General features: G+C 49.7%; 2 protein-coding genes and 1 pseudogene across 6 annotated transcripts; 1 reads left to right on the plus strand and 2 right to left on the minus strand.

Annotated features, from left to right (window-relative positions):
* LOC132660258 (EP300-interacting inhibitor of differentiation 1-like) overlaps positions 1–24,770 on the minus strand; it is a 73,251-nt pseudogene that overhangs the window by 32,585 nt on the left and 15,896 nt on the right.
* Positions 1,496–9,979, plus strand: LOC114116087 (uncharacterized). Its single transcript, XM_060419184.1, has 4 exons — positions 1,496–2,035; positions 4,098–4,362; positions 4,666–4,871; positions 5,718–9,979. Exons 1-3 carry the CDS (start codon positions 1,496–1,498, stop codon positions 4,701–4,703), a joined length of 843 nt encoding a protein of 280 aa, XP_060275167.1. The 3' UTR covers positions 4,704–4,871; positions 5,718–9,979.
* On the minus strand, positions 7,589–24,003 carry LOC114116088 (UL16-binding protein 3-like). 5 transcript variants are annotated; one of them, XM_060419812.1, is made up of 5 exons: positions 23,879–24,000; positions 15,000–15,263; positions 14,487–14,762; positions 13,750–13,885; positions 7,589–12,606 (listed from the first exon to the last, which is right to left on the minus strand). In XM_060419812.1, exons 1-4 carry the CDS (start codon positions 23,964–23,966, stop codon positions 13,758–13,760), a joined length of 756 nt encoding a protein of 251 aa, XP_060275795.1. In that variant the 5' UTR covers positions 23,967–24,000; the 3' UTR covers positions 7,589–12,606; positions 13,750–13,757. The 5 variants fall into 5 exon arrangements, 2 of the variants coding, with proteins under 2 accessions (XP_060275795.1, XP_042109537.1); XR_009601670.1 differs by having other exon boundaries at positions 13,750–14,762; positions 23,879–24,003; XM_042253603.2 differs by lacking the exon at positions 23,879–24,000 and having other exon boundaries at positions 15,000–20,326.

The following is a 24,770-nucleotide window of genomic DNA, read 5'->3' on the forward strand; positions in this document are numbered from 1 at the left end:
GAACCACAACAGATGAAAGGACACGCTGTCACATCTTACATCATTCTAGTCTCAAAATAACTTTACCATGAAAAACTAACTTTCTTGTTTTTGTTATAAACAAGTGGACTAGCACATTTCATTTAAGTCATAAACAAGTAGTACAACTTCATTTAAGTCAAAAGCATGTGGATTTGAAATCAGATCAAACCAATACACAACAGACATTCCGTGTGGGAGGCAGTGTGAAGTGAGGGGTGCTGGGGAAGACCGTGTCCCTCGGACCCTGGAGGTTCAAGGTGAACGTGGAACCACTGTGGGGGAGGAGCAGAGAGTGACTGTCCCTAGACGTGGGGTGGTTCCCTGCACCCTCTAACTTGTCCCAGACTTGATCACAGACCACCTAGAAGGCGGTGGGAGTGACAGAACTGTCGGAAGAATAAACAGCCTGCTGCCATGTATTTTATTTAGCTCATCTATTTATTTCAGTTCAGTTTAGTCACTCAGTCGTGTCCGACTCTTTGCGACCCCATGAACTGCAGCATGCCAGGCCTCGCTGTCCATCACCAACTCCCAGAGTCCACCCAAACCATGTCCATTGAGTCGGTGATGTTATCCAACCATCTCATCCTCTGTCGTCCCCTTTTCTCCTGCCCTCAATCTTTCCCAGCATCAGGGTCTTTTCAAATGAGCCAGCTCTTCAAATCAGGTGGCCAAAATATTGGAGTTTCAGCTTCAACATCAGTCCTATGAATGAATACCCAGAACTGAACTCCTTTAGGGTGGGCTGGTTGGATTCCCTTGCTATCCAAGGGACTTTCAAGACTCTTCTCCAACACCACAGTTGAAAAGCATCAATTCTTTGGCACTCAGCTTTCTTCATAGTCCAACACTCACATCCATACATGACCACAGGAAAAACCATAGCCTTGACTAGACGGACATTTGCTGGCAAAGTCATGTCTCTGCTTTTCAATATGCTATCTAGGTTGGGTCATAACTTTTCTTCCAAGGAATAAGCGTCTTTTAATTTCATGGCTGCAGTCACCATCTGCAGTGATTTTGGAGCCCAGAAAAATAAAGTCTGACACTGTTTCCACTGTTTCCCCATCTATTTCCCATGAAGTGATGGGACCAAATGCCATGATCTTCGTTTTCTGAATGTCGAGCAACTTTTTCACTCTCCTCTTTGACTTTCATCAGGAGGCTCTTTAGTTCCTCTTCACTTTCTGCCATAAGAGTGGTGTCATCTGCATATCTGAGGTTATTGATATTTCTCCTGGCAATCTTGATTCCAGCTTGTGCTTCCTTCCAGCCCAGCGTTTCTCATCATGTACTCTGCATAGAAGTTAAATAAGCAGGGTGACAATATACAGCCTTGGTGTACTCCTTTTCCTATTTGGAACCAGTCTGTTGTTCCGTGTCCAGTTCTAACTGAGTTGCCCTTATAAAGAATGCCATCCATGAAGGACTGACTTGGGGCAGCTGGTCAGGTGGCCAGGAAACACGGGATAGGATGGTAGAGAAGAGAGGGGCGGAGCCTGAGCGCCTGGAAACTCGCCCGGGCAGGACCGAGAAGTCGCCCGTGGCTCGTTGGCCGGCCCCCTTCCCAGGCCCTGGGTCCCCGAAGTCACCGCGGCGGCGCCCAACTGACAACCGGAAAGAGCCTCGTCATCACCCCCCAACCCTGGGCACTTCCTTACAGAGACTCATTCACCGGCCGGGCGGGCCTCCCGGGACGCCGTCCCCCGAGAGCAGCACCTCGGCCCGGGGCCCTTCTTCCGCGCCCGCCCGGGGTCCCCCGCTCCAGCGACGCCTCTCCGAAGGCGCCGGCCGAGCTTCCCCGGAGCCGGGGCCACGGGGCGTCGGGCTGAGATTCGAAAGAGCGATTCAAACTGAAAACCCCAAAACGAAACCCCGAGGAGAGTTTCGGAACTTCCCTTGTCGTTGTGAACTCGACAGCCTCAACCTGCGCGGAAGAGACCTTGGCTGGACCGTGCAGGCGAGGACCGCGCCCCGCCGATCGCAGGAGCCGGGTGCGGAGAAGGAGTGGGGGGTGAGGACGAAACCAGGACGGGCCCCAGCAAATGTTCTGTCTTCTCTTGCCGCCCCGAAGCCACCAGCCAGAAGACCGCGGGGCTGAGCCACCTGCGCGGCGGATGTCGTGCTGGAGACGGGTAGCGCAGGGGAGGGAGCTGGGAAAGGCGGGAGGGGGCCGCTGCTGCTGCTTGACTCGGGAAGATCCGCCAATGTTTTGCGGTGAGCTTGCTTCTCTGGGTCTCTAGGAGGACTTTGCCACTTGCGGATGAGCAAACGATAATAAATTCCTGGCTGTTCTGGAGCTCGGCTCCAACAGGACTATCGGACCTTGTTGTACACCCTCCTCGGATATGGCAGACCTGGTGGGGTCGGCCGCTGCTAGTTTGATTAACAGAAGGGAATGACAACCCACTCCAGTATTCTTGCCTGGAGAATCCCATGGACAGAGTAGCCTGGCAGGCTATACAGTCCATGGGGTCGCAAAGAGTCGGACACGACTGAGTGACTACCATGTAGGGAATCGTAATCATTACAGAGAAAGTTTGAGAGGTTAGGATGGGAAGTGGATGTAGGAGAAAAGAAGGGATAACTGAGCAGGAGATGGCAGCGGAGGGTGCTGGTACTGGTGCCCTATGAGTGAGGGAGGACGTGAGTTCAAAGAAAGATCAGAGCAGGAAGTGGTTCAAGGAATGAGCAGAAGAGCCAACAAAAGGGGCTTTGCTTGCTCACACCAGGAAGGGGCTTTTTTGGAGGGAGGATAGTTATTCAAAGTCAATTTGGCTTTGTAATGTCATGACTATTTTTTTTAATGAGTAATTACATTTGAAACTTAAGAAATACTTCCTGGGTATAAGTGTTATTTTTCTTGTTTTTCAACAGGGCTTCCTCAGTCTTGGACTGAAGACTTTGGGCGGTGCCAGGAGACAGAGGTATAGACACAGCCCAGGCTACCTTTTGCTGGTCACTCTCCTAAAGCTGCAGGGAGGAATGTCAGTGGCTCACACCGCAGGTCATCTTTTGCTGACACTGCTGCTGACAGAAGCCGGGAAGACTCTGGGCAGTGAGTGTCCTGGATCTGGGGCTCTGGTGGGGGAGGGGGCACATGAGAAAATGGGGAGGGAAGGGGCTCCACCCTGGTGGGCGCCTGTCCACCTGCTCTTAGGACAGGGTGTGGTTTAGCTGGACTGGCTGCCCAGGAGGGGACACCCTGCCTCCTGGGACCCCACCCAAGGCGTGGTGCCTGGGCCTGTGCTCCTGTAGCAGCGTTCCCTCTCCTGGCAAGCCCCACCTCCTACTCCAGTAAGATTTTCCTGATTACCAGGGGCCCATCGTGAATGTGGCATGTGTCCTATGGCATCCTTCTCCCATTCTGTTGAAAGTCTTATCTGTTCAGATAGATTTTAAGTCTCTAGAAACCAGACACTGTCTTCTGTTTTTGCTGCCTCACAAGCTGGCATGTGCATACTTAGTCACTTGCTGCTGCTGCTGCTGCTGCTGCTGCTGCTGCTAAGTCGCTTCAGTCGTGTCCAACTCTGCGACCCCATAGACAGCAGCCCACCAGGCTCCCCCATCCCTGGGATTCTCTAGGCAAGAATGCTGGAGTGGGTTGCCATTTCCTTCTCCAATGCATGAAAGTAAAAAGTCAAAGTGAAGTCGCTCAATCATGTCTGACTCTTCGCGACCCCATGGACTGCAGCCTACCAGGCTCCTCCATCCATGGGTGTGTCCAACTGTTTGCCAGCCTACAGACTCTGTAGGCTCATCTGTCCATTCTCCAGGCAAGAATACTGGAGTGGATTGCCATTTCCTTCTCCAGGGATCAAACCTGGGTCTCTTGCATTGCAGGCAGATTATTTACTGCCTGAGCCACCATATATCAGATAAATCTTCCTGCTAATAGTATATGGACGGAAAAGATCCATGGTGGCACCAAAGTGTTTAACTAAAGCTCAGACAGTTAATGGAGGGGCAGGACTGAGGATGCAGCAGAGGAGGGGGTCTGGGATAGAGACCCCTCCCTCTGCAACCAGGCCCTGGAGGAGGAAACTCCCAGCCATACCTGTGGTTTTCTCTCACAGATGCCCATTCTCTGTGCCTTGACCTCACTATCAAATCTCAGTCCAGACCTGGCCAGCCCTGGTTGTCAAGTCCAGGGCTCTGTGAACACAAAGCCTTTCCTCCAGTATGACAGTGACAGCAACAAGGTCAAACCTTTGGGTTTCCTGGGGAAGGAGGTAAACGACACGAAAGTGTGGACCGAATTGAGCCAAACACTGGCAGAAGCAGGAAAAGAGCTCAGGATGGTCCTGCCTTTCATCAAACTGGACAAAAAGGAGATGAGGGGTAAGTATGGGAATGGAGATAGCAAGAGAAAGAGTGCATGCAAGGTGGAGATTCCTGTGAAAGGACTGAAAACGATCCAGCTTTAGAGACCCAGTGGACCTGATGGGTAAGAGGGGGAGGTCTTGGTCGGAAGATCACAGGCCCCTAGATGTGCAGACACATTTGAGTGACTGGGGAGGAGGGACTGTGGAGAGTCCAGAAAGATTCATTGTGTGTGGGGGGTACAGGTCCTCCCACCCTGCAGGTCAAAATGTGCTGTTAACGTGAAGCTGAGCAATGCTCTGGTGCATCCTTGCACTTCAGCCTCAATGGACGGACAGCTCTCCTCCTTGACACCATGAGCGTAACCTGGACAGTCATTGATCCTGGAGCCACAGGCATCAAGGAGGAGTGGGAGAACAACCAGGAACTGGCAGAGTATTTCAGGACCATCTCAACAGGAGACTGCAGCTATTGGCTTAGGGAATTCCTGAAACACTGGGAGAACATGCTGCTCCCAGAGTCCACAGGTAACTGAGCGAGGTGTGGGGGAGGTGGCAGCTCTCTTCAAAGGTCTAGAGCCTTCATGTGTGGATGTGAGCACATATGTGTGTGTAATTGAAAATATGGTGGATGGATGGAGTGACTGATCTCTTGGTGGACTTCCTGTCTGGAGAGTCAGTGATGGGCATAGCACAGAACTTGCCAGCATCCTCCTGTCCCAGCCCACCTCCCTCAGCACAGGAGCCCCCTTCCCCATTAACCAATGACCCAGACCCCAGGCACTGCACGATGGTCCCCAAATCTATACATGCATTATGTTTCCAGGCTTTCTCTCCCTCCTGTCATACTGATCCTTTAACCAGCTCCAGTGTCACTTAATGAAGCCCTTATCCCTTCCCAGACAGAATTAAGTGCCCCCAATCGTGTCCTCCTCAAAAAGGACTCCTCACAGTAAACATGTCCACCTGAAAGACAATCAGATGGACACTTGCTGTCTCAGTGACTCAGACGGCAAAGAATCTGCCTGCAAGGCAGGAGACCCGGGTTCGATCCTTGGGTTGGGAAGATCCCCTGGAGTAGGAAATGGTAACCCACTCCAGTATTCTTGCCCGGAGAATCCCATGGAGAGAGGAGCCTGGCTGGCTACAGTCCATGAGCTCTCAAAAGAGTCGGACATGACTGAGCCACTAAGACAACTCAGGAGAAATATTAGCTCCACGAAGACAGAGCACAAGCCCATTAATCTTTCCATACCCCGACCTGAAGCGTGCCTTCCCATGAGTCAGTAACTATATGGGGAACGTGCTAAGGACAGCAGGTGCTGAGGAAGGTGTATTCTTAAATTTAACAAGGCTTTTGCTTTTTTGTTTTAGAACCACTAATAATGGCCCCAGATATCAGCCAGTCTGCATCCATCCGATTGGTCGCTTGCATTATCCTATTGATCATCACCCAGTTAGTTCTAATTGCTTCATCGTCATGAATCTTATGAAGAAATCAGGGACCACAGCAGGTGAGAAGCCAGCCGGCCTCTGGCTCCTAGGCAGGCATGTTCTGGTCAGGACTTGGGAGAGGTGAGCCTCGGGTCTCACCAAGCCCCTGCCCACTGGACCCATCTTTACCAAGATGATGTTCCGTCTTTGTCTTGGGCCCCCACACTTCCCTGTAGGGTTGGGAACCACCCTGTCATTGGGGTAGAAGAGGCTGGTGTGGGCAGCAGGACAGTGCAGTGGGGGTGGGGATGAAGACAAGTGTCTTCTCCTTTGGGGGCCCCAGGTACGAGATGTCGACGTGGTGGGGTGGGGTGTTGTCCTGAGATCTTACTCAGGCTTTCCCAGCCCTTTGATGAAAAAAACCTTTTGTTCTCTGATGATAGCACTATCTAGCTGAAATTTCCCCCAGTGTTCTAACAGCTATTCCATCATTTGGATGTTTCTCCTGAGAAGGTACAATGTTAACCCAACTCTGGGTGGCAAACACTGACCTTTGATGACAGTCTGGCTGTTGGTCTAACATACTACCTTCTACTCAGAGTGGGGTTTAACAAGAAGCTAAAGAAGCTTATGCTTAAGAATTCCTTCACTTTCCATGGCTGTTGATGGGCCCTTAAGATGTATTGACTTGGTCATTTTGAGGATTTGCAGAAGTCAAATATTTGCTCACAATCAGTTAAGACTTCCAGTTCTATTCTTTCCATCAGACTTCCCTTCATGTGGGGTGGAATTGGGACGGGGGGCAGTGTTGGAATTTTTTAAATTCTGTTAAGAAGATAATGCATTAGGGATATACTTCTGTGATTTAATGAGACATAATTTATGTGTTCACACTCACTTTCATGTATAGTTAAGTTACCACATGCTTTTATGGGCTGAATGTTCTTAATTCATGTGATAAAATCCTCACCTCCAGGAAGACTTGTTGAAACCACTCAGTCGGCGGTGTGCGGTTATAGTCTGTGTTGTGATACAACAGGAAGTATACGTTTGGTCAGAGTCCTGGTTCCTGGAGCAGAGTTTCTAAAACCCACATTTTGGTAGCATATTTGGTGTTCTGAGTATAGCAAAATAGTTTTTCTTTAGAGACCTACCAGATTAATACATATGCAGAAACCACAGTCAAGTGCTAACTACCTAGATGTCATGACACAAAAGTATGAGGCTACCAGTTGAATTATCATGTAGATTAATATGCATATTAACATACTAACATGTTAATGCATAAAAATGTATCCAGGACAGAAGGATAAAGTGTGATATAGCCAGAAATGGAACACTATAATGCAATAAATAATGAATGAATTACTGCAGTAAAAACATACATGCCTCATAAAAAGGATTTGAGAGGCAAGTGCTGGACACAAAAGAATAGATACGCTGTGCTACTCCTATTTGTTGTGTTACATGATTGTGCAGTTTAACTGAATTATCTTTTAAAGATGTATTTATTTTTGGTCGTGCTGGGTCTTCACTGCTGTGTGTGGGCTTTCTCTACTTGCTGCTCTCTAGTTACGGTGCAAGAGCCGCTCACTGTGATGACTCTTCTTGTAGCAGAGTGCAGGCTCTAGGCTGCGGGCTTCAGAAGTTGGGGCACACAGGCTCAGCAGTTGAGGCTCCCAGGCTCCAGAGCACAGTCTCAGTATTTGTGGCCCATGAGCTTAGCATGTGGGATCTTGCCGGACAGGGATTGAACTCGTGTCTCCTGCATTGGCAGGCAGATTCATTACCAATGAGCCACCAGGGAAGCCCCTAATCGAATTATTAAAAAGACATTCTAAGCTTGCTTCTAAATCACATCTCAATAATTTATGGATGAAGATTAGATGTTCCATGACTTGCAACCAGGAAATTATGCATACTGGAAAAGATATTATTTAAAGGACTATCCACAACCTAGATGGACCCTTATCAGGTGCTCTAAACCAGCTCATGCACAACAAAACTGTAGAGAATTAGCTCTTGGATGAATATTTTCCACTTAGAAAGGGCGACTGCACTGAACTGGCTAACAGAGAACACTGCTGACCTCAGAAACACCTAAAAACAATGCTCAAACACAGAGGATGTTTGAGCTCATACAGTCATACCAGGATGAGAAGAAGACAACATCGGAAAAAATTTTAACCTTTCAGTTTTCACTAATGTCTAGACAAACTTGAAGTTTTCTCCTGTCAGGAATATATTCAGTGATGCAGAGAATTCAATTATACACTGTACCTTTTTTTCCCAATGAGAATCACATGAATGTTTATTGAAACTCCTTTATTTTAGGGGCCCAAATGTGGTGAAGTCCTACCATTAGATGAAGGAGACCTCACCTGGAAATAGAGTGTGTGCAGATGTAATCCAACCATGGTGAGGTCAGCGTAGATTAGGTTGGGCTCTAATCCAAAGACTAGTGCCTTTACCAAGAGGCACGCCTTTAAAGAAATGTAGGCACGCAAAGAAGAGATGTACTGGGAGCCAGCATGAGGAATCCTGCCCGTGGCAAAGGTCATGAGAAAGGAAGCCAGACATACGCAAAGGCGTGATCTGGCTTCAGGGCTTCCCCCTGGGTTTTCCTGAATGTCTACCCCCTAAAACCAGAGTCTGCCTGCCTTATTGTACTGTGCTTTCCACTCTTCTGACATATCAGGGGGCCATCACTGATCACCTTCCTCTAAAAGGAGTAACTTAGGGATCCAGTTAACAGTCTCCTGCATATAAAAAGAATGTGTCAGCTTAAACCCCTCAGATAGCTTTCTAACTTACCTGACCGGTCTGCCCGGACTTTTAAAACTTTTGATTGTTTACGGCCCCCAGCCGCGACAGGCACAAAGCTTAAAGCATCTACAGATACAGAGCCTTTTCTAAAGAGCTAAAAATTATATTGGTGACGGGTTTCACTGTTGAGTCAATGACTGCTGCCAGGCCTCCATATTCTTTATCTTTTAGGCACCTGAAGGATATTAATCCATGTAATTGGGATATAGAAAAAGGAATATAGTAGTTTTGATGTTAGCAACACTAGACTTTTGAATTAATTACTTTTCTCTTTGTTATAAATCACTGTACTTCTTTCATTGTTATAAACTGTTGCGTCCCTTGCTATGTAAGAATGTAACTTTATTTAGTGCTTTCTGAGAGTGGCACCAGACTTTGGGAAGAACAACACTATTAAGGCAAATAAGTCTTCTGCTTGACAAAGCCTTATCAGAAAAGGGCCGTAAAATGTTAATTGGCCTTCTGGCCAGAAGATGATGTAAATCACCTAAGACTTGTGTATATAACTAGGTATGCAGAGAGAAAGCCTGGTCTCAATAAGAGTCAGGGCTGCTGACACTGCATAATTTTGTATTATCCATTGATCTCTATGTACAATCAAAAGTATAAAAGGCCTTTCCGGACAATAGAGGAGGGGCCAGTCACTGGAAAGTCTGGTTTCCCCGTGTCTTCTTTACTCTATTTTCTGGCTGAATTCCCATCCGGGACGTGAAGGCTCGCCATGTCTACTTACTTGTCCTGGCTTCTAAGATCCACGAGAGAGGGAGCCCAAGGCGGGGCACCCTCCGCTATTCAACCAGGCGCCGGTGGCCTAACATAGATGGTGCAAACCTCTTGTCCTTAGGTTTTATTAGTTCTCTGCGTAAACCAAGTTATTCAGCCTCTTTTCTCCATTAAATTTTCCTACTATACTATTTCTTCCTAATCTCTTTTTATATTTCTAAATAAATAAGTTTTTCCTCGCCTACTCTGTCCCTGCTTCGAATTATCCTGGATCCACTGGGGCTAGACCCTGGAAGAGATGGATATAGGAAAACAAGACACATGAGTGTCATGGAAGGACAGAAGTAGACACTGGAGTTACGCAATGCCAAGTGTTTCTGGCAACCACCAGTGCTCTGCATAGTACCTCAGTTGTGTCTGACTCTTTGCGACCCCATGGACTGCAGCCCACTGGGTTCCTCTGTCCATGGGGATTGTCCAAGCAAGAATACTGAAGTGGGTTGCCATGTCCTTCTCCATGCAACCACCAGTAGTCAGGAAGAGAAAAGATGGAGCCTCCCTTAGAGCCTTCAGAGAAGGCCCTACTGACAGCTTGATTTCAGACTTCTAACCCTCACAATCTTGAAAGAATAAATTTTGGTTGTTTCAAGCCATAGAGTTTGTGGTCATTTTTATGAAGACTTCACTGTCCCAACCAGCTTGAGGGGGCTTAGGTTGCATTCCCAGCACAAAGGGAACTGGTGAGCAAGAAGGAAGGCAGGAGAGCAGTTTTAGAAAAGAGCCAAGAAACAGACCCAGGGACGTCTAGAAATGTGACACCTAGTAGACGAGGAAAGAAATACCAGCGAAGGGTACGCTGATCAACACATGACAGCAGGAGAACGGGCTAATCCTGTAACTAAAAGAGGATTTCTATTCAGCAGGACACACAAACATTCATTTTAGGTTGATTAATGCACGAAGGTGACTGTTCGTGGGGGCTTGGGGCTGTATGCCAGTTGGAGCATGTTTGCTGAATAGTTTCAGATATGGGGCTGGGGCATTAAAACGAGATGGCACATTTCCAGGTAGGACCCAAGCAGAGAGCTAAAATTCCTGCTTGGCCCTGGGGCAGAGTCCTGGCAGCCAGCCTCTTCCCAAAACAACGCTGTGCTGTGTGTGGCTTTGCAGCAGCTGCAAGGCCCAGTATCTTGGGGAGAACTCGTCAGTGTGACTGTGTGTGTGTGTGTGTGTGTGTGTGTGTGTGAGAGAGAGAGAGAGAGAGAGAGAGAGAGAGAGAGAGAGAGAGAGAGTGTATACGTGAGAGGAGGAGGGCAGAAGAGAGGAGTGCTATTAGTTGCTCAATCCTGTCTGCCTCTTTGCGACCCTGTACCTTGTAGCTTGTTTAACTTATATGCAGAGTACATCATGAGAAACGCTGGACTGGAAGAAACACAAGCTGGAATCAAGATTGCCGGGAGAAATATCAATAACCTCAGATATGCAGATGACACCACCCTTTTGGCAGAAAGAGAAGAGGAACTAGAAAGCCTCTCGATGAAAGTAAAAGAGGAGAGTGAAAAAGTTGGCTTAAAGCTCAACATTCAGAAAATGAAGATCATGGCATCCAGTCCCATCACTCTATGGGAAATAGACGGAGAAACAGTGGAAAGAGTGTCAGACTTTATTTTTGGGGGCTCCAAAATCACTGCAGATGGTGATTGCAACCATGAAATTAAAAGACACTTACTCCTTGGAAGAAAAGTTATGACCAATCTAGATAGCATATTCAAAAGCAGAGACATTACTTTGCCGACTAAGGTCTGTCTAGTCAAGGCTATGGTTTTTCCAAGGTCATGTATGGATGTGAGAGTTGGACTGTGAAGAAGGCTGAGTGCTGAAGACTTGATGCTTTTGAACTGTGGTGTTGGAGAAGACTCTTGAGAGTCCCTTGGACTGCAAGGAGATCCAACCAGTCCATTCTAAAGGAGATCAGCCCTGGGATTTCTTTGAAAGGAATGATGGTAAAGCTGAAACTCCAGTACTTTGGCCACCTCATGCGAAGAGTTGACTCATTGGAAAAGACTCTGATGCTGGGAGGGATTGGGGGCAGGAGGGGAAGGGGACGACAGAGGATGAGATGGCTGGATGGCATCACTGACTTGGTGGGCATGAATCTGAGTGAACTCCGGGAGTTGGTTGTGGACAGGGAGGCTTGGTGTGCTGCGATTCATGGGGTCCCAAAGAGTCGCACACGACTGAGCGACTGAACTGAACTGAGCGACTAAACTGAACTGAAGTCTTGGGAACAGCAAGGAGAGATAAGAAAGATAAGAGAGATAAGAAAGCCTTCCTCAGTGATCATTGCAAAGAAACAGAGGAAAACAATAGAATGGGAAAGACTAGAGATCTCCTCAAGAAAATGAGAGATACCCAGGGAACATTTCATGCAAAGATGGGCTCAATAAGGGACAGAAATGCTATGGACCTACCAGAAGCAGAAGAGATTAAGAAGAGGTGGCAACAATACACAGAAGAGCTATACAAGAAAGATCTTCATGACCCAAATAACCACAACAGCAGCAGCAGCATAATAAATGGGCTTTCTCAGTGGCTCAGATTGTAAAGAATCTGCCTGCCAATACAGGAGACACAGCAGACGCGGGTTCAATCCCTGAGTTGGAGAGGTCCCCTGGAGAAGGAAATAGCAACCCACTTCAGTATTCTTGCCTTGAGAATCCCATGGACAGAGGAGCCTGGCAGGCTACAGTCCACAGGGTCACAAAGAGTTGGACCCGACTGAGTGACTAACACTTTCACTTTAAACATAATAAATTATTAAGGGAAACAGTCATGAATAAAACTTCACCTTATTGAAAATAGGCTGAGGTGATTTCTCCAGACACAGAATCACTGAGTTCTGTAATAGCAGATAGTATTTTTCTTGCAATATCATTTGCAAGAACGAGGTCACGAGGCTGAGTCTAATTATCCACAAACTAGAATCAGATGATAAATGTCCTGTTTGTGGAGATTTCTTCAAGTACTTGAACATTTCAGTGTGGAAATACCATCACTTAGCACCAGGAGAAAGTGGCGAAATAAATTGTTCCTGTTTTTTTTTTTAAGATGCTGTGTAGGATTTCGTCAAGTGTGATAAAGCCCATGAGATGATTCATCTACTGTGTCGTCATAACCAGAAAACACTGAGGATTCATGGGGTCTGATCTCCTGGATTTGAAGTGAAGAGCAGGAGAAAGGCAGAGAGAGCACATGTCAGGCTTCCTGGGAGCACTGTCTCCTGCAGAAAAGAGACAGGTGTTGGTCCAGGGGGCTGAGGAACTCCTGTCACTTTCCTGCGGTGGCCCCTCCCAAGTCCCCCTCCAGCCCCGCCCTCACTGAGGGGTTCCTATGTCCGCCACCCCCACCCCCACCCCAGGCCCAGCAGCTTCTTGTCACCTCCTCCTTCCTTCCTGCATCACAGTCACCCCAGGCCCTGACACCCCCTGCTCAGGCTCAGGAGTGGAGCCAGTGAGGAATTAATCCCTTTACTCAGGTCCGGAACCTCCCCGAGGGGGGTCTAAAGGACCAGGGAGCAGGTCCCTAGAGAAGGGCCCCCGCTTCCTGACAGCCTTGGGGGGCTGCAGGCAAACCTCCTTCCTAGGCTCTCCTCTAGCCTCGGAGCCAGCAGCACAAACAGTTCTCAGGACCAGGGTCCCTGCCCCCATCTCCTCCTGGTCCCCCAGGCTGGGCGCCTCCACCCCAGCTCAGGCCCACCCATCCTGTCACCTCTGCTCGAGACAGGGCTGCTCAGTGATGGGGCTCTGGGTCCCCAGAGGAGTCTGCTGACGTGCAGGCTGAGTCACAACTGCAGCTGCTCCAGGAGCACAGGCCTGGCCTCAGCCCTTCTCCTGTGGGGCTCCTGCCTTGTGTGCTTGACCCATACCACTTCCTGTGAGAACAGGCCTTTGGAGGAGGGTCTGCAAAGGCCTTGCCACCCCTTCCTCCTGGGATGAGAGCCCGGCCCCTCTCATCTTGGCCCCTGGGTGGGTCCCCTCCCCGCTGACACAGCACGTGGAGCCCCCATGCTGTTCTCAGCCCCAGTGAGTCCTGCCCTCCCCCTAAGTGCCTGCTGTTCTCACATCACCTACCCTGGGCCCTACCAGCCAGCAGTCTGTGCTCAGTCAGGGGACTTCGATAAACCCTCTTAACTTCCAACAGGCCCTCAGCTGCCCCACTTCCCACTGTCATCTGACAGGACCTTTCAGAACTGAGGCCTGAGCTTGTCTGACTTCTTGCTCTCAGGTTATATGAGGCCTTGTTCACCTGCTCATTTACAGGATGAGGAGGTTCAGTGAGGGGCAGGGCTTGGCTGGGATTTCCCTCCCTGTCCTCACACCAGGCCCCGTGCCCCTGCCTTCCCACTGAATTCTGCCCTCAGTACCTCTTCTTCTAATGGATACAAGCGATTATGATGCCTATTATGACAAAACTGGTGACGAGCACGGGGAGGATCCAGGTGATCTGCTTGATGGCTGTGGCCGTGGACTTCACTGTATGGGGGCCCATGGTTGGTGATGCTGCAAAGAGAGTAAGAGTGAAGCCCTTGTCAAGACCCCAAACTCGGCAGATGCCTCCTCACCACCCTGACTCAGTACCACGACTGTGCAGACAGCTTGCACCCATCACATGGAGGCCCCTGTGATAGATCCCCAGGCGAGATGGGGGGAAGGGAGGAGCCCAGTCCTCACAAGGCTCTGACAAGTAACGGGGAGCAAGGTTTTCAACACAGCCACTCAGTCCCGCTGTGACATCAGAGACGGTGACCTCCTCAGGAGCTGACAGCAGAGGCGGTATTGACAGATTTCCAGAAGAAGGACTGGTGACATATGAAAGAAGATTCTGGAAAGAGGGTACAGGGAGAAATAAATCTCAGAAATCAAAAAGATGTCTACAGGATTCGGATCAGCAAAAATCCATGTTCAGTCTTCCAAAGGCCTGTGCTGTGAGGAGAGACATCAGGAGTGGAAGAGGAAGGAGGATGACAGAGCATCCCTGGGCCATTGCTCTCCCAGGAACAACTCACCTCTGACAGATCACATTCTAACACACACACACACACAGAGTGGGTCCATGTCACCATGAGAGGACGACCACTTTCTCCTACTCTTCTCACTATACCCAAGGTCTTCAGCATTTTCTCCCAGCACACCAAGAAAGCCTGAAGCCAGGCCCGACAGCCTCCCATGGAGACCATCCTGAAGAAGTCTGTCACAGCCCTGTCATTCTCCCATTTCTCTTTCATCTGTCTCCCTCCAGGATGAACCATTGTGCAGTGTCCATTCTCCGAGTCAAAGAGGAGGCACAGTTGTCCATTGAAGCCAAACTCCCAGGATGCATTGGTGAGTCCATTGTCTTCACGCCAGCATGTCATCCTGGCCTGCAGGGTCAGAGGGCCTGATCCCACGGAAGGAAAGAAAGAGCTCAGCCTCTGGGCTTGACAAATTCTTACCCACCTGGGTCCACCTCTCCTGGGCCCAGATAATCTGGCCCTGGTCTCTCCTGCAACAGCTGCTCTTTCCACTGGACTACTAGGGAAGGACAGTATTCAATTTTTTTCTTTTTTTACCCGAAAACAGTGGATGCAGCTAAGCCCCGAGTGTACTGCTCCTGCATTTGGATTTTCTAACTCACCCTTGTCTGTGTGTTTCTCCGGTGTAACGTCAGGCACCTGCTCCTGTAGCAAGTCTCCAGTGTCTCTGAGTGTGTCAGTCTGTGTTTCCCAGGTGCTCATATTTTTCACTTCCTCTCCCAATGGACTCATGTACATGATCTGAGCTGTACCACAGTCGTAGGAGAGAAAGACCTTTTGATCAACTTCTCCTTGAACCTCACACCATGGCTGATCATCTCTGGGCTGAGGATTAATGGTGAAATTATAGGAAAGAGAATGAGGGTCTGTGAAGGCAAAACACAGTGAGGGTGAGGTTGGGGAATAAAAGACCATGAAGCCCCTTCCCCCAGTTTTGTGAGAGTGGATTAAAGTGCAGGGCAGGCTGACAGAGCAATGACACCCCACAACACACACCATACAGCCAGTGCCCCTCCTCTCCTTGTGGAGAAGGAGGAGTCCCCTGCCTGGCAAATTTCACACATCCTGGGTGTGTCCCCTTGTCCACCAGGTCCATTCCCATCATCATAACCTTTGCAGAGATGTGCCAGGCTGCTATGCAAGAAAAGTCTAGATGACAGAGCACTGTCAGATTCTAACCCCGGGTCCTGTGAGGGATGGGGAGCCTGTGGGGATGCTCCTGAGGAAGCAGGATCACAGGGAGAAGGGCAAGAGGTGACGAGTGAGCACAGAACCCAAGTCGGAGAAGGAAGAGTTAATAAATATGGGTCACAGGACTTAGCAAGGCTGGGGAGACACTGCTGATCTCCCACTAGGATGGGTCTCAGAAGCCTGGAGAAAGGCCTGGCCCACATGGCATGAAACAGAAAGTCCAGAACTTCCGAGGCAGGTGGTAGAGGAGGGGATCCAAGGCTCACAGAAGTGAATGTGCCAGGGCAGACACGGAATGAAAGGGCAGGAAAGTGTCCAGGCCACCAGGCGCCATGGGAAAGTCTGATGGAGTATATGGAGCCCGAGAGGAAAGCATGGATGAGAAGCATCTCCAACAGCTCAAGGCTGACTTTTGTGGAAATCATGGATAGTGGTAGGAGACCATGTTCCCATGGGCTTCCAGCAGGAACAGGATGGATAATGGGGAAAAATCAGATTCCAGGTGGAGTGTTGTATGTCAGGAGCAAAGTTGGTACAATGGTCAAAGTGATTAGTGAAAGTCGCTAGTCGTGTCTGACTCTTGTGACCCCTATGGACTATACAGTCCATGGAATTCTCTAGGCCAGATTACTGTGATGGGTGGCCTTTCCCTTCTCCAGAGGATCTTCCCAGTTCAGGGATCGAACCCAGGTCTCTGCATTACAGGCAGGTTCTTTACCAGCTGAGCCACAAGGGAAGCCCAAGAATACTGGAGTGGGTAGCCTATCCCTTCTCCAGCGGATCTTCCCGACCCAGGAATCAAACTGGGGTCTCCTGTGTTGCAGGCGGATTCTTTACCAACTCAGCTATCAGGGAAGCTGAAAGTGACTAGAGAGTCCCAATGCCAGCCAGGGCCTGACTGCCGAGAGCACAATGCTGGCTCAGAGCACAGGGTGATCTAGAGGCAGAGAGATGGTCAGTGAACCTGGATGCAAACTGCTTGACTGAGAGACAGAAACCAAGGAGAGACAAACACAAGACTGGATGATCAGCAGGCTGAAAGCGGCCATCCCTCCCAAACATCCCTACCAAAATTCCCAGGACTGAGCTACTTCTCAGAAGGCATCACCAGAGAAAGAAGCCACGTCCCAGTGAGGAGGGCCCTTTCATCACCACAGCAAGTGCAGAAGTCCTTCCATTCTCTCCCAATGAGCCACATGGTTATTTACTGGGGTAAGTCAGTCCAATGCTTTGGCCACCTGATGTGAAGAACTGACTCATTGCAAAGGACCGTGATACTGGGAAGGATTGAAGGCCAGAGGAGAAGCAGACGACAGAGGATGAGATGGCTGGATGGCATCACCGACACGATGGACATGAGTTTGAGTAAGCTCTGGGAGTTGGTGATGGACAGGGAAGCCTGGCGGGCTGCAGTCCATGGGGCCACAAAGAGTCGGACACCACTGAGTGACTGAACTGAACTGAAACTGCAGAAGGAGAAACTACCCCCACATTCATATGGGACCCAGTGTGTTGCTAACATCATGCACAGGACTGTAGCATGATCCTGGCCCCCGTGCTGTGAAGTGATGCTCTGAGGACCAGGCAAGTAATAGACACCTGTCCCAGGTTCTGCTAAAAGTGCTTATCTCTAGGTCCACAGATCCACTCAGTGTCCATTGCACATGTCCTGGACTTCTGACATGAATGGACAGTCTGTGTTGTTAGTAAACTACCATGGGTGAGGGTACCATAGTCGTGAATTCCACATTCATTCTTCTGACCCTGACTCCCCATCCCCTGATAGTACATGTAAACAACATCATCTCCTGGAGGAAATCATGGAAATGAGTAGCATCCTACAGTCACCCTAGGCCTGCAGAGCTGTGGTCCCTATCTCATCTCCACTGAATTACCACTGAGGTCCTAGGCTTCCTCTAATGGTACATATGAAACCTTTTAGGCTTCCCAGACCCTAGGTCTCTGCGGCAACTGCTGTCCTGGAACAAAAGCAGTCACAATTGATGAATGATGAGTGTGGCTGGACCTGCTTCTTGGGCAGATGACCCAACAGAACCAGTGACGTCGTAGCTATCTGTGTTCGGAAGGGTGCTACGTGCTGTATGTGGCATTTTACTTGGAGGCTCACAACACAGACTCCTAGTGTCCTGAAGAAAGGACACACCACTTGCAGTGAGAAAGCCCATACCATTCAGTGTGGCTCCTGGTATGGTCCTGGGGCCTGGCAGAGATGAGGCCTCTGGTCATGGAATGTCAGAGTTGCCCAGCATGATCTGGGTTCACCAACCTCTAACCATTAGTTCAGATAGGCCAGCCGTCATAGGATAGAAGTGATTATGTGGCTTGGCATAACCAGGGCCACAGGGAACAAATAAGATGTACCAGCAGGGGACCTAGGCCTGACACCAGAGTTGATACAGGGCCACTATCCCCTGATCACATCTGTGACGTCATGCAGTGTCCCCTATGGCTCCTTGAACCAAGGAAGCCAGTCTACAGCAAGGGGGTGCATTAGTCCATAACAGCCAGATCCACACTCCTATCACAGTCCCACCACCAGAAGCTACAAGGCAGGACAGGGTTTGTTTCTGGTTCATAAAGAGACAACTGAGGCAGCTCTTGGATGATTCTCTAGGGAATGGGTCACTCATTACTGGGGTCAGAAACCAGGACAGTGGACAAGTCTGGTTCTCAGTTGATTTATACATTATATTTGGCTCCTGCTGCTCCCCAAATGCAGAAGCTCCTTTTGCACCCAGATACAGGTACCAAATTGCCTAAAGATGCCTTGAGATTTACTTTCTTCTGTAGAAGAAAAATCTGTCAACTCCTACCTTAATCAATAACCATTATAGGCTGCTGCTGTCCCAATTCCTAGACACTATGAATGTGGGAGCAAAGGGTAGGCGTGGATATGCCCAGCCTCACCCTCGAGCCTTGTGTCACACTCTGGGAAACCCTGTTCCCGTCCCTCCTAAGTTAGGTCCTAGGGGCCAGGTCAGAGGGGTTTGCTGGGTGAGTTATCAGACAAAGGCATAAGATGCCAGTTGACAGAGGGCATGTTTAGACTTTCTTCAAGAGACAGGAAGCTGTTGGAGGCCCTGAGCTTCTTGGGATCATGGAAAAATGGGTAATAAATGGTCTTGTAACCAAAAGGGCCCTAGGGTGCCTCAGTGGGAAAGACCCGCCCCCATGGTATCTGTCTGCGTTTTGTTTGTAGAAAAGTTTTAGTCAGCCAGGCCTCCTGTGAGTCTCAAAATGGTGGTTTAAGAGTTAAGGATTAGAACATGTGAAGATGGAGAAAGGAATACTCCTTAGGCTGGGAAACTGGTAACAATTTAGACTGTGGGCAGCCACATAACAGTGTCATGAAACTCCCAGTTCCCTGAAAGATAACAAAGAGCTGACACAAGCCTCAAGTTGTTTCTACAGGAAGCAGACCCCCAGCACATCAAAACTGCTGGCTGCAAGCACACAGACCCCCAGATTGGTTGAAAGCATAAGCTTGGTGGTGCTCAAATGTTCGCCTTGTGCCAACCACCCTGACCGTGCTCAAGACACTGATGCGCCCTGCAGCAGCCACCTCTGCCCCCTTTCTAACCTGGAAACTTGGAGACGGTCTGAGGACTTTAGGCCACTATTTTCCCGGGGCTCCTGAGCAAACCAACTTGTCCTTTTCAACCACTTGTTACTTTCATAGGTGGTAGGATCTGAGTCATAACCAGCTTCAACTAGTAACAGCCTGAGCTGTCTGGGAGGAGCTTTGACTCCAGGGAGGCGCTGATCAGTGGCTAGGTATTCAGTGCCTTCCTCAAGATGTATATGTAATTAAAAAATAAATAAATTGAATTCTTTAATTTTTCAAGTGTTTTAAAAAATTCATTTTCTACTTAAGCCAGCCTTGAAGATAAGCACAAAATCTGTTTACTTTTTTTTTTTTTTTTCCTACGCAACACAACTCGGGCACCCATTCTGTGCATAGTACTGTTCTAGGTGCAGCAAAAGGGATTTTTGACTATTGACCTGACCCAAACCCACATCTGGCACTGAGAAATGCTAGGATCTGCCAAATTTAAGATGTTTCAGTAAATTCCTCTCCTACTTTCCCCAAAGTAAGAAGGCAGAACTCCTCTGTATTAAAAAAAAATTTAAAAAGGCAACTTTCCATGAAAGAGTAGTTTATGTTTCTATTGTATTTTTTCTTTTTTTTTCCTTCTAGCTTTTAAGTTTTCTTCCTCCAACACTGCTTTTTCTTGTACAAGGCGAGAGCATTTTTTCATTTTTCTTTTCCTAAGACAAAGTATTTCATCTTATAAACAAATAATTCCCAGGACTAGTGATAAATATTAAAAAAAAAAAAAAAGAAAGAAAGAAAGAAAAGAAAGAAACTTAAGGGTTTCCCTGGTGGCTCAGCAGGTAATGAATCCACCTGCAATGCAGGAGACGCCGGCTCAATTCCTGGGTCAGAAAGATCCCCTGGAAAAGGGAGAGGCTACCCATTCCAGTACTCTTGAGCTTCCCTGGTGCCATCTAGCTTCTTTCCTAGATGGTAAAGAATCCACCTGCAATGTGGGAGACCTGGGTTCAATCCCTGGGTTGGGAAGATCCCCTAGAGACAGGAAAGGCTATCCACTCCAGTATTCAACCCTGGAGAATTCCATGGACTGTATAAGGCCATGGGGTTGCAAAGAGTCAGACAGGAGTGAGCAACTACTCATGGCACATTCAAGGATGAATCATCTACCTGGCCGTGAATGACACACCACAGCTCTCCATTACTGGGCTGAGGATCAACAGTGAAGTTGTAGCAAAGAGAGTGAGCTCCTGTGAAGGAAAACGCAGGTGAGGACAGGTTTTGGAGAAGATCCATTACCTCTTCCCCCAACTTATGTGAGAGCAGAGGAAAGCTGCAGGGCTGGGTTGGTAGAGCAGGAAAGCCCCTCTGCTCCCAACACCACCTATAGGCTGAGCAAGTGGAGAAACCACACAACATTATCTCTACTGTGCTGATAAGGCCAACACAGAACCGAAAGCTACAGAAAGGAGAATTCACAATTGGGGTCACAGGGTTTAGCAAGGCCAGGGAGATGCTGCTGATCTACTACTTTGATGGGTCTGGGATCCTGGAGAAGGCCTGGCCCACATGGCATGAAAGAGAAAATCCAGAACTTCTGAGGCAGGTGGTAGAGGAGGGGATCAAAGGCTCAGAGAAGTGAATGTGCCAGGGTGGGCACGGTATAAAAGGGCAGGAAAGTGTGCAGTCCCCCAGGTTCTATGGAGCCCGAGAGGAAAGAACGGATGAGAAGCATCTCCAACAGCTCCAGGGTGACTTTTGCTGAGGGTCAGGGACGGTGGTGGGATTGGCGTTCCTGTGCACTTCCAGCAGGAGTGAGGATGGAGAAGGCGGAAGAGCTGATGCCAGGGGGAGTGCCCTATGTCAGAAACAAGGCAGATGCAGCGGCCAAGGGGACCAAAGAGCCCCCCTGTAGCCAGGCCTCACTGCAGAGAGTACCACGCTGTCTCCTAGCACAGGGCGATCCTAGAGGCAGACAGAAGAGCAGTGAGCCTGCTAAAAACTACACAATTGAAAGGAAAAATTATATAAAAAACAGAGACAAACACAAGGCTGGGTGTTCAGGAACCTGAATGCAGACATCCCAACAAAATACCCAGGTCCTTTGTGCAGTATCCAGCACTGAGTCAGGTCTTATATTCAGAATCCATTCCTAGAGACAGAGATGCCAGGCATCAGCAAGGAGGGCCCTCTTATCACCACAGCAAGTGCAGAAGTCCTTCTGGCCTTGGAAGCCACACGGTCATTGACTGGGGTAAGTGTACACTTGGCAGAGAAGCCACCCCCACATTCATAAGGACCTAGAGTGGGACTGTCATCATGTCCAGCAGTCTGAAACATCGTCATGGCCCGCCTGTTATTACTGTGGTGCCTGAGATCTGTGTAAGGAATACACATCTGTCCCACGTCCTGCCCACAGGAGTGTCACCCATCCACTGGTCCTCATAGTGCTCATTTCACATCCACTGCATTTGCATATGAATGAAAAATCTTCACAGTTAGTAAGTTACCAGGCGGTGAGGGCCACCATAGAAGCGATTTCCAAGTTCACACTCCTGACACTGACCTTCATCCCCCCATAGTACATGTAAGCAATATCATATTCTGGAGAAAATAACAGAGAGGAGTACCAACCTATAACCCTCCAGGGCTGCAGGAGTGTCGACCCTATCCGATCTCCATTTAATTCCCAGTGTGTCCATAAATTTCTATAATTGTACATATGACATATTCAGGCTCTGCAGATCATGGTTTTGTGTTACAACTGCTGTCCTAGCACAAAAGCAGTCACAGATGAGTGTTGAATGATGACCTGCTTCTTGGGCAGATGACCCAGCAGAACCTGTGACGTCAGAGGTATCTGTGGTCAGAAAGGTGCTATGTGCATTCTACGTGGAGGTTCACAACACAGACCCTTTATGTCCTGAAGCAAGGCCATGTGATTTGCAGTGGGGAATACGACACCATTTAAATGTGGCTCCTGGTATGGTCCTGGGGGCTGGTGGAGGTGAGGCCTCTGGTCATGAAATGTCAACATTGTCTATCATGATCTGGGCTCATCAAACCCTAATCGTTAGTTCAGATAGACAAGCCATCAGAGGATTAAAGTGATATTGTGGTTTGGCATAAGAAGGGCCAGAGGCAACAAATAAGAGAGAGCAGCAGGTGGCCTAGGCCTGACATCAGAATTGTTGTAGGACCACTATTCCTCCGGGCCTGCCCCCGTGGCTCAGCAGTAAGGAATCCACTTGCAATGTCGGAGTTGGAGTAGATGTGGGATCTATCCCTGAGTGAGAGAATATCCCGTGAAGGAGAGCATGGCAACCCACTCCAGTGTTCTTGCCTGGAGAATCTCTTGGACAGAGGACCCTGGTGGGCTATAGTCCACAGGATCATAAAGAGTTGGACATGACTGAAGCGACTTAGCATGCACACACCACTCTGCTCATGCCTGAGGCTTCATGCAGTGTCCCCTATATCTCCATGGACCATGGAAACCACTCTAGAGCAGAGGGGGTCAGGGGACATTAGCCCATATCTGCTGGACCCACAATCCTTTCACATTCACACCACCAAGAACCTACAAGGTAGGATAGAGCAAGTTTTTGGTTCACCAACAGGCAGCTAAGGCATCCCTTGCACTAGTCCCTAGGGGATTAGTCATCTGTTACTGTTTTGTGACCCAGGGAAGTCACATGGTTCTTTAGGTTTTATCCAGGTCGTCTTTGCCTGCTCTTGTAGCACAAACGTGGAGATGTATAATGCACACAGACACCAAATGGCCTGTGGAGACAAACAGATTTACTCTCTGTCTTTTGAAGAAAAGGTTCTCCAACTCCTGTCTTAAACAATAGCTCTTCTAGGCCACTGTCTCCATAGTCTCAGGGAATATGAATGTGGGACTGAAGGGTAGAAGTGGGGGTGCCTGTCCTCACCCTCGTGCCCTGTGTCACACACTTTGGGAAACTCTTCTCCCATCTCTCCTGCTTTATGTCCTGGGGGCTAGTTTGGGAGGTTTCTGCTGGGGTGAATTCTCAGGCAAGCAGATAGGATGCCAGTTGAAAGAGGACAGGTTTAGGATCCCTTCACAGATGGGAAGTGGTTGGAGGCTCTGAGGTTCTTGAGATGGGGAGGAATTCGGAAAAAAATAGTGTTGTAAACAAGCAGGACTCTAAGGAAGCCTCCTAGGACAGACTCCACCCATCTCCCCGCCCCGCCCTCCTGCACTGGGCCCCCCACGTCCCGCCCAAGTGGCGGAATCCACCTACACCCTTACCCATCTCCCGCCGCCTCTCCTGCGGCCAAGGCAACTGGTCAGACTCCACCCAGCCTTCCCCTGAACCCCCGTGGGTTCGGTCCCTCGGAAGCGGCCGCCACCTTTCCTGCACCCGCTTCAGTGACTCCGAATTCCTGACGGGGGAGCCCGGGGGGCTACAGCAGCATTTCGTGACGCCGACCTGCCTCTCATGTCTCCCTGCCTTCCCTCCCTTCCTGCTGGGATTCCTTTTTCACCCAGATCTTGTGTTTTCCCTGCAGGGGGACGGCAACCAGCCGCGAGAGGAGGCGCGGAGCAGGAGCCCAGCGGGAAAGGAGCGCGCGGAACTTTAAACAGGGAGGGGGCCCAGCCTCGTGTTCCCCGAACCGCCTCGGACAGCCCGTCCCTCTCAGGTCTTATGGCCCCATGTCCTCTCCTCGCAGGTTAATCTCCGAACTCACCGCCTCCCGCCGTGCAGAACCGGGGAGCCACGAGGAGCACCAGAGCCGCGAAACCAAGACGGGCTCTGGGGCCAGCCTTCCAGTCCATCACCAGCTGGAGACTGGTTGGATTCGACTTCGCGGGGAGCTATTTATACCCGCCCAGCTTTTCGGTCCGTTCTCCGCCCCAGTCTCCTCCCCTCGTCACTGACCCCGGGCAGTAGCCGCCCCCTCGTGACTCACTCCTGTCCCTTCCAGTCCCTCCCCGTTTCTTTTCTCCTCCGAGTCCTTCTCGCCCCTGAACCTTCCTCCCCATTCCCGCCTGTCTTCCTGCGGTGGTGGTTTACTCGCTCAGTCGTGTCCGACTCTTGCGACCCCGAGGGCTGTAGCCCGCCGGGCTCCTCTGACCTTGGGGATTCTCCAGGCGAGAGGACTTCAGTGGGTCGCCATGCCCGCCTCCTTGGGAGTCTCCTGACCCTGGGATCGAAGCCGGATCTCCTACGTTGTAGGCAGAGTCTTTACTGACTGAGCTTCGAGGAAAGCCCTACTTTTCTTTAAAAGACTCGATTCCCCCCTACACCCCCCCCCCCCCCCCCCAAAAAAAAAAAACCCACCACCCCCACCGGAAAACTCTGCGGATCTGTGGAAAGGGCCTGGAGAGAGCCCTTAACTGCAGTGTCATCAGCGATATATTTTCTAGTAGTTTCTGTCCCAGGGTAGTCCTAGACCTTTTGTGGGCCGAAGTAACTGCTCATTAGAAAGGGTTTGAGGACTGAGTCCGGAACCGGATTTACAGGATCCGCGTGGAGACGGGGAGCCTGTGCCCCCGGGCGCCCCCTGGCGGTCACTCTGGCTGCTTGCTTACTCTGGTGCCTTTGTGCATGCTAAGTGGCGTCAGCCATGTCTGACTCCC

Source organism: Ovis aries, chromosome 8 (genome assembly GCF_016772045.2).
Source record: "Ovis aries strain OAR_USU_Benz2616 breed Rambouillet chromosome 8, ARS-UI_Ramb_v3.0, whole genome shotgun sequence".
NCBI lineage: Eukaryota > Metazoa > Chordata > Mammalia > Artiodactyla > Bovidae > Ovis > Ovis aries.

Bases quoted from the DNA above. Each gene is read 5' to 3' on its own strand.
- LOC114116087 (XM_060419184.1), top strand. From the start codon at position 1,496: ATGGTAGAGAAGAGAGGGGCGGAGCCTGAGCGCCTGGAAACTCGCCCG. The intron at 2,036-4,097 runs GTGAGGACGAAA...TTTCTCTCACAG, and splicing joins GTGCGGAGAAGGAGTGGGGG to ATGCCCATTCTCTGTGCCTT. The intron at 4,363-4,665 runs GTAAGTATGGGA...CTTGCACTTCAG, and splicing joins GGACAAAAAGGAGATGAGGG to CCTCAATGGACGGACAGCTC.
- LOC114116088 (XM_042253603.2), bottom strand. From the start codon at position 15,396: ATGGTGTGTGTTGTGGGGTGTCATTGCTCTGTCAGCCTGCCCTGCACT. The intron at 14,763-14,999 runs GTGAGTTAGAAA...CCGTGGGATCAG, and splicing joins GGAGAAACACACAGACAAGG to GCCCTCTGACCCTGCAGGCC. The intron at 13,886-14,486 runs GTATAGTGAGAA...CTCTCTTTGCAG, and splicing joins GAAAATGCTGAAGACCTTGG to CATCACCAACCATGGGCCCC.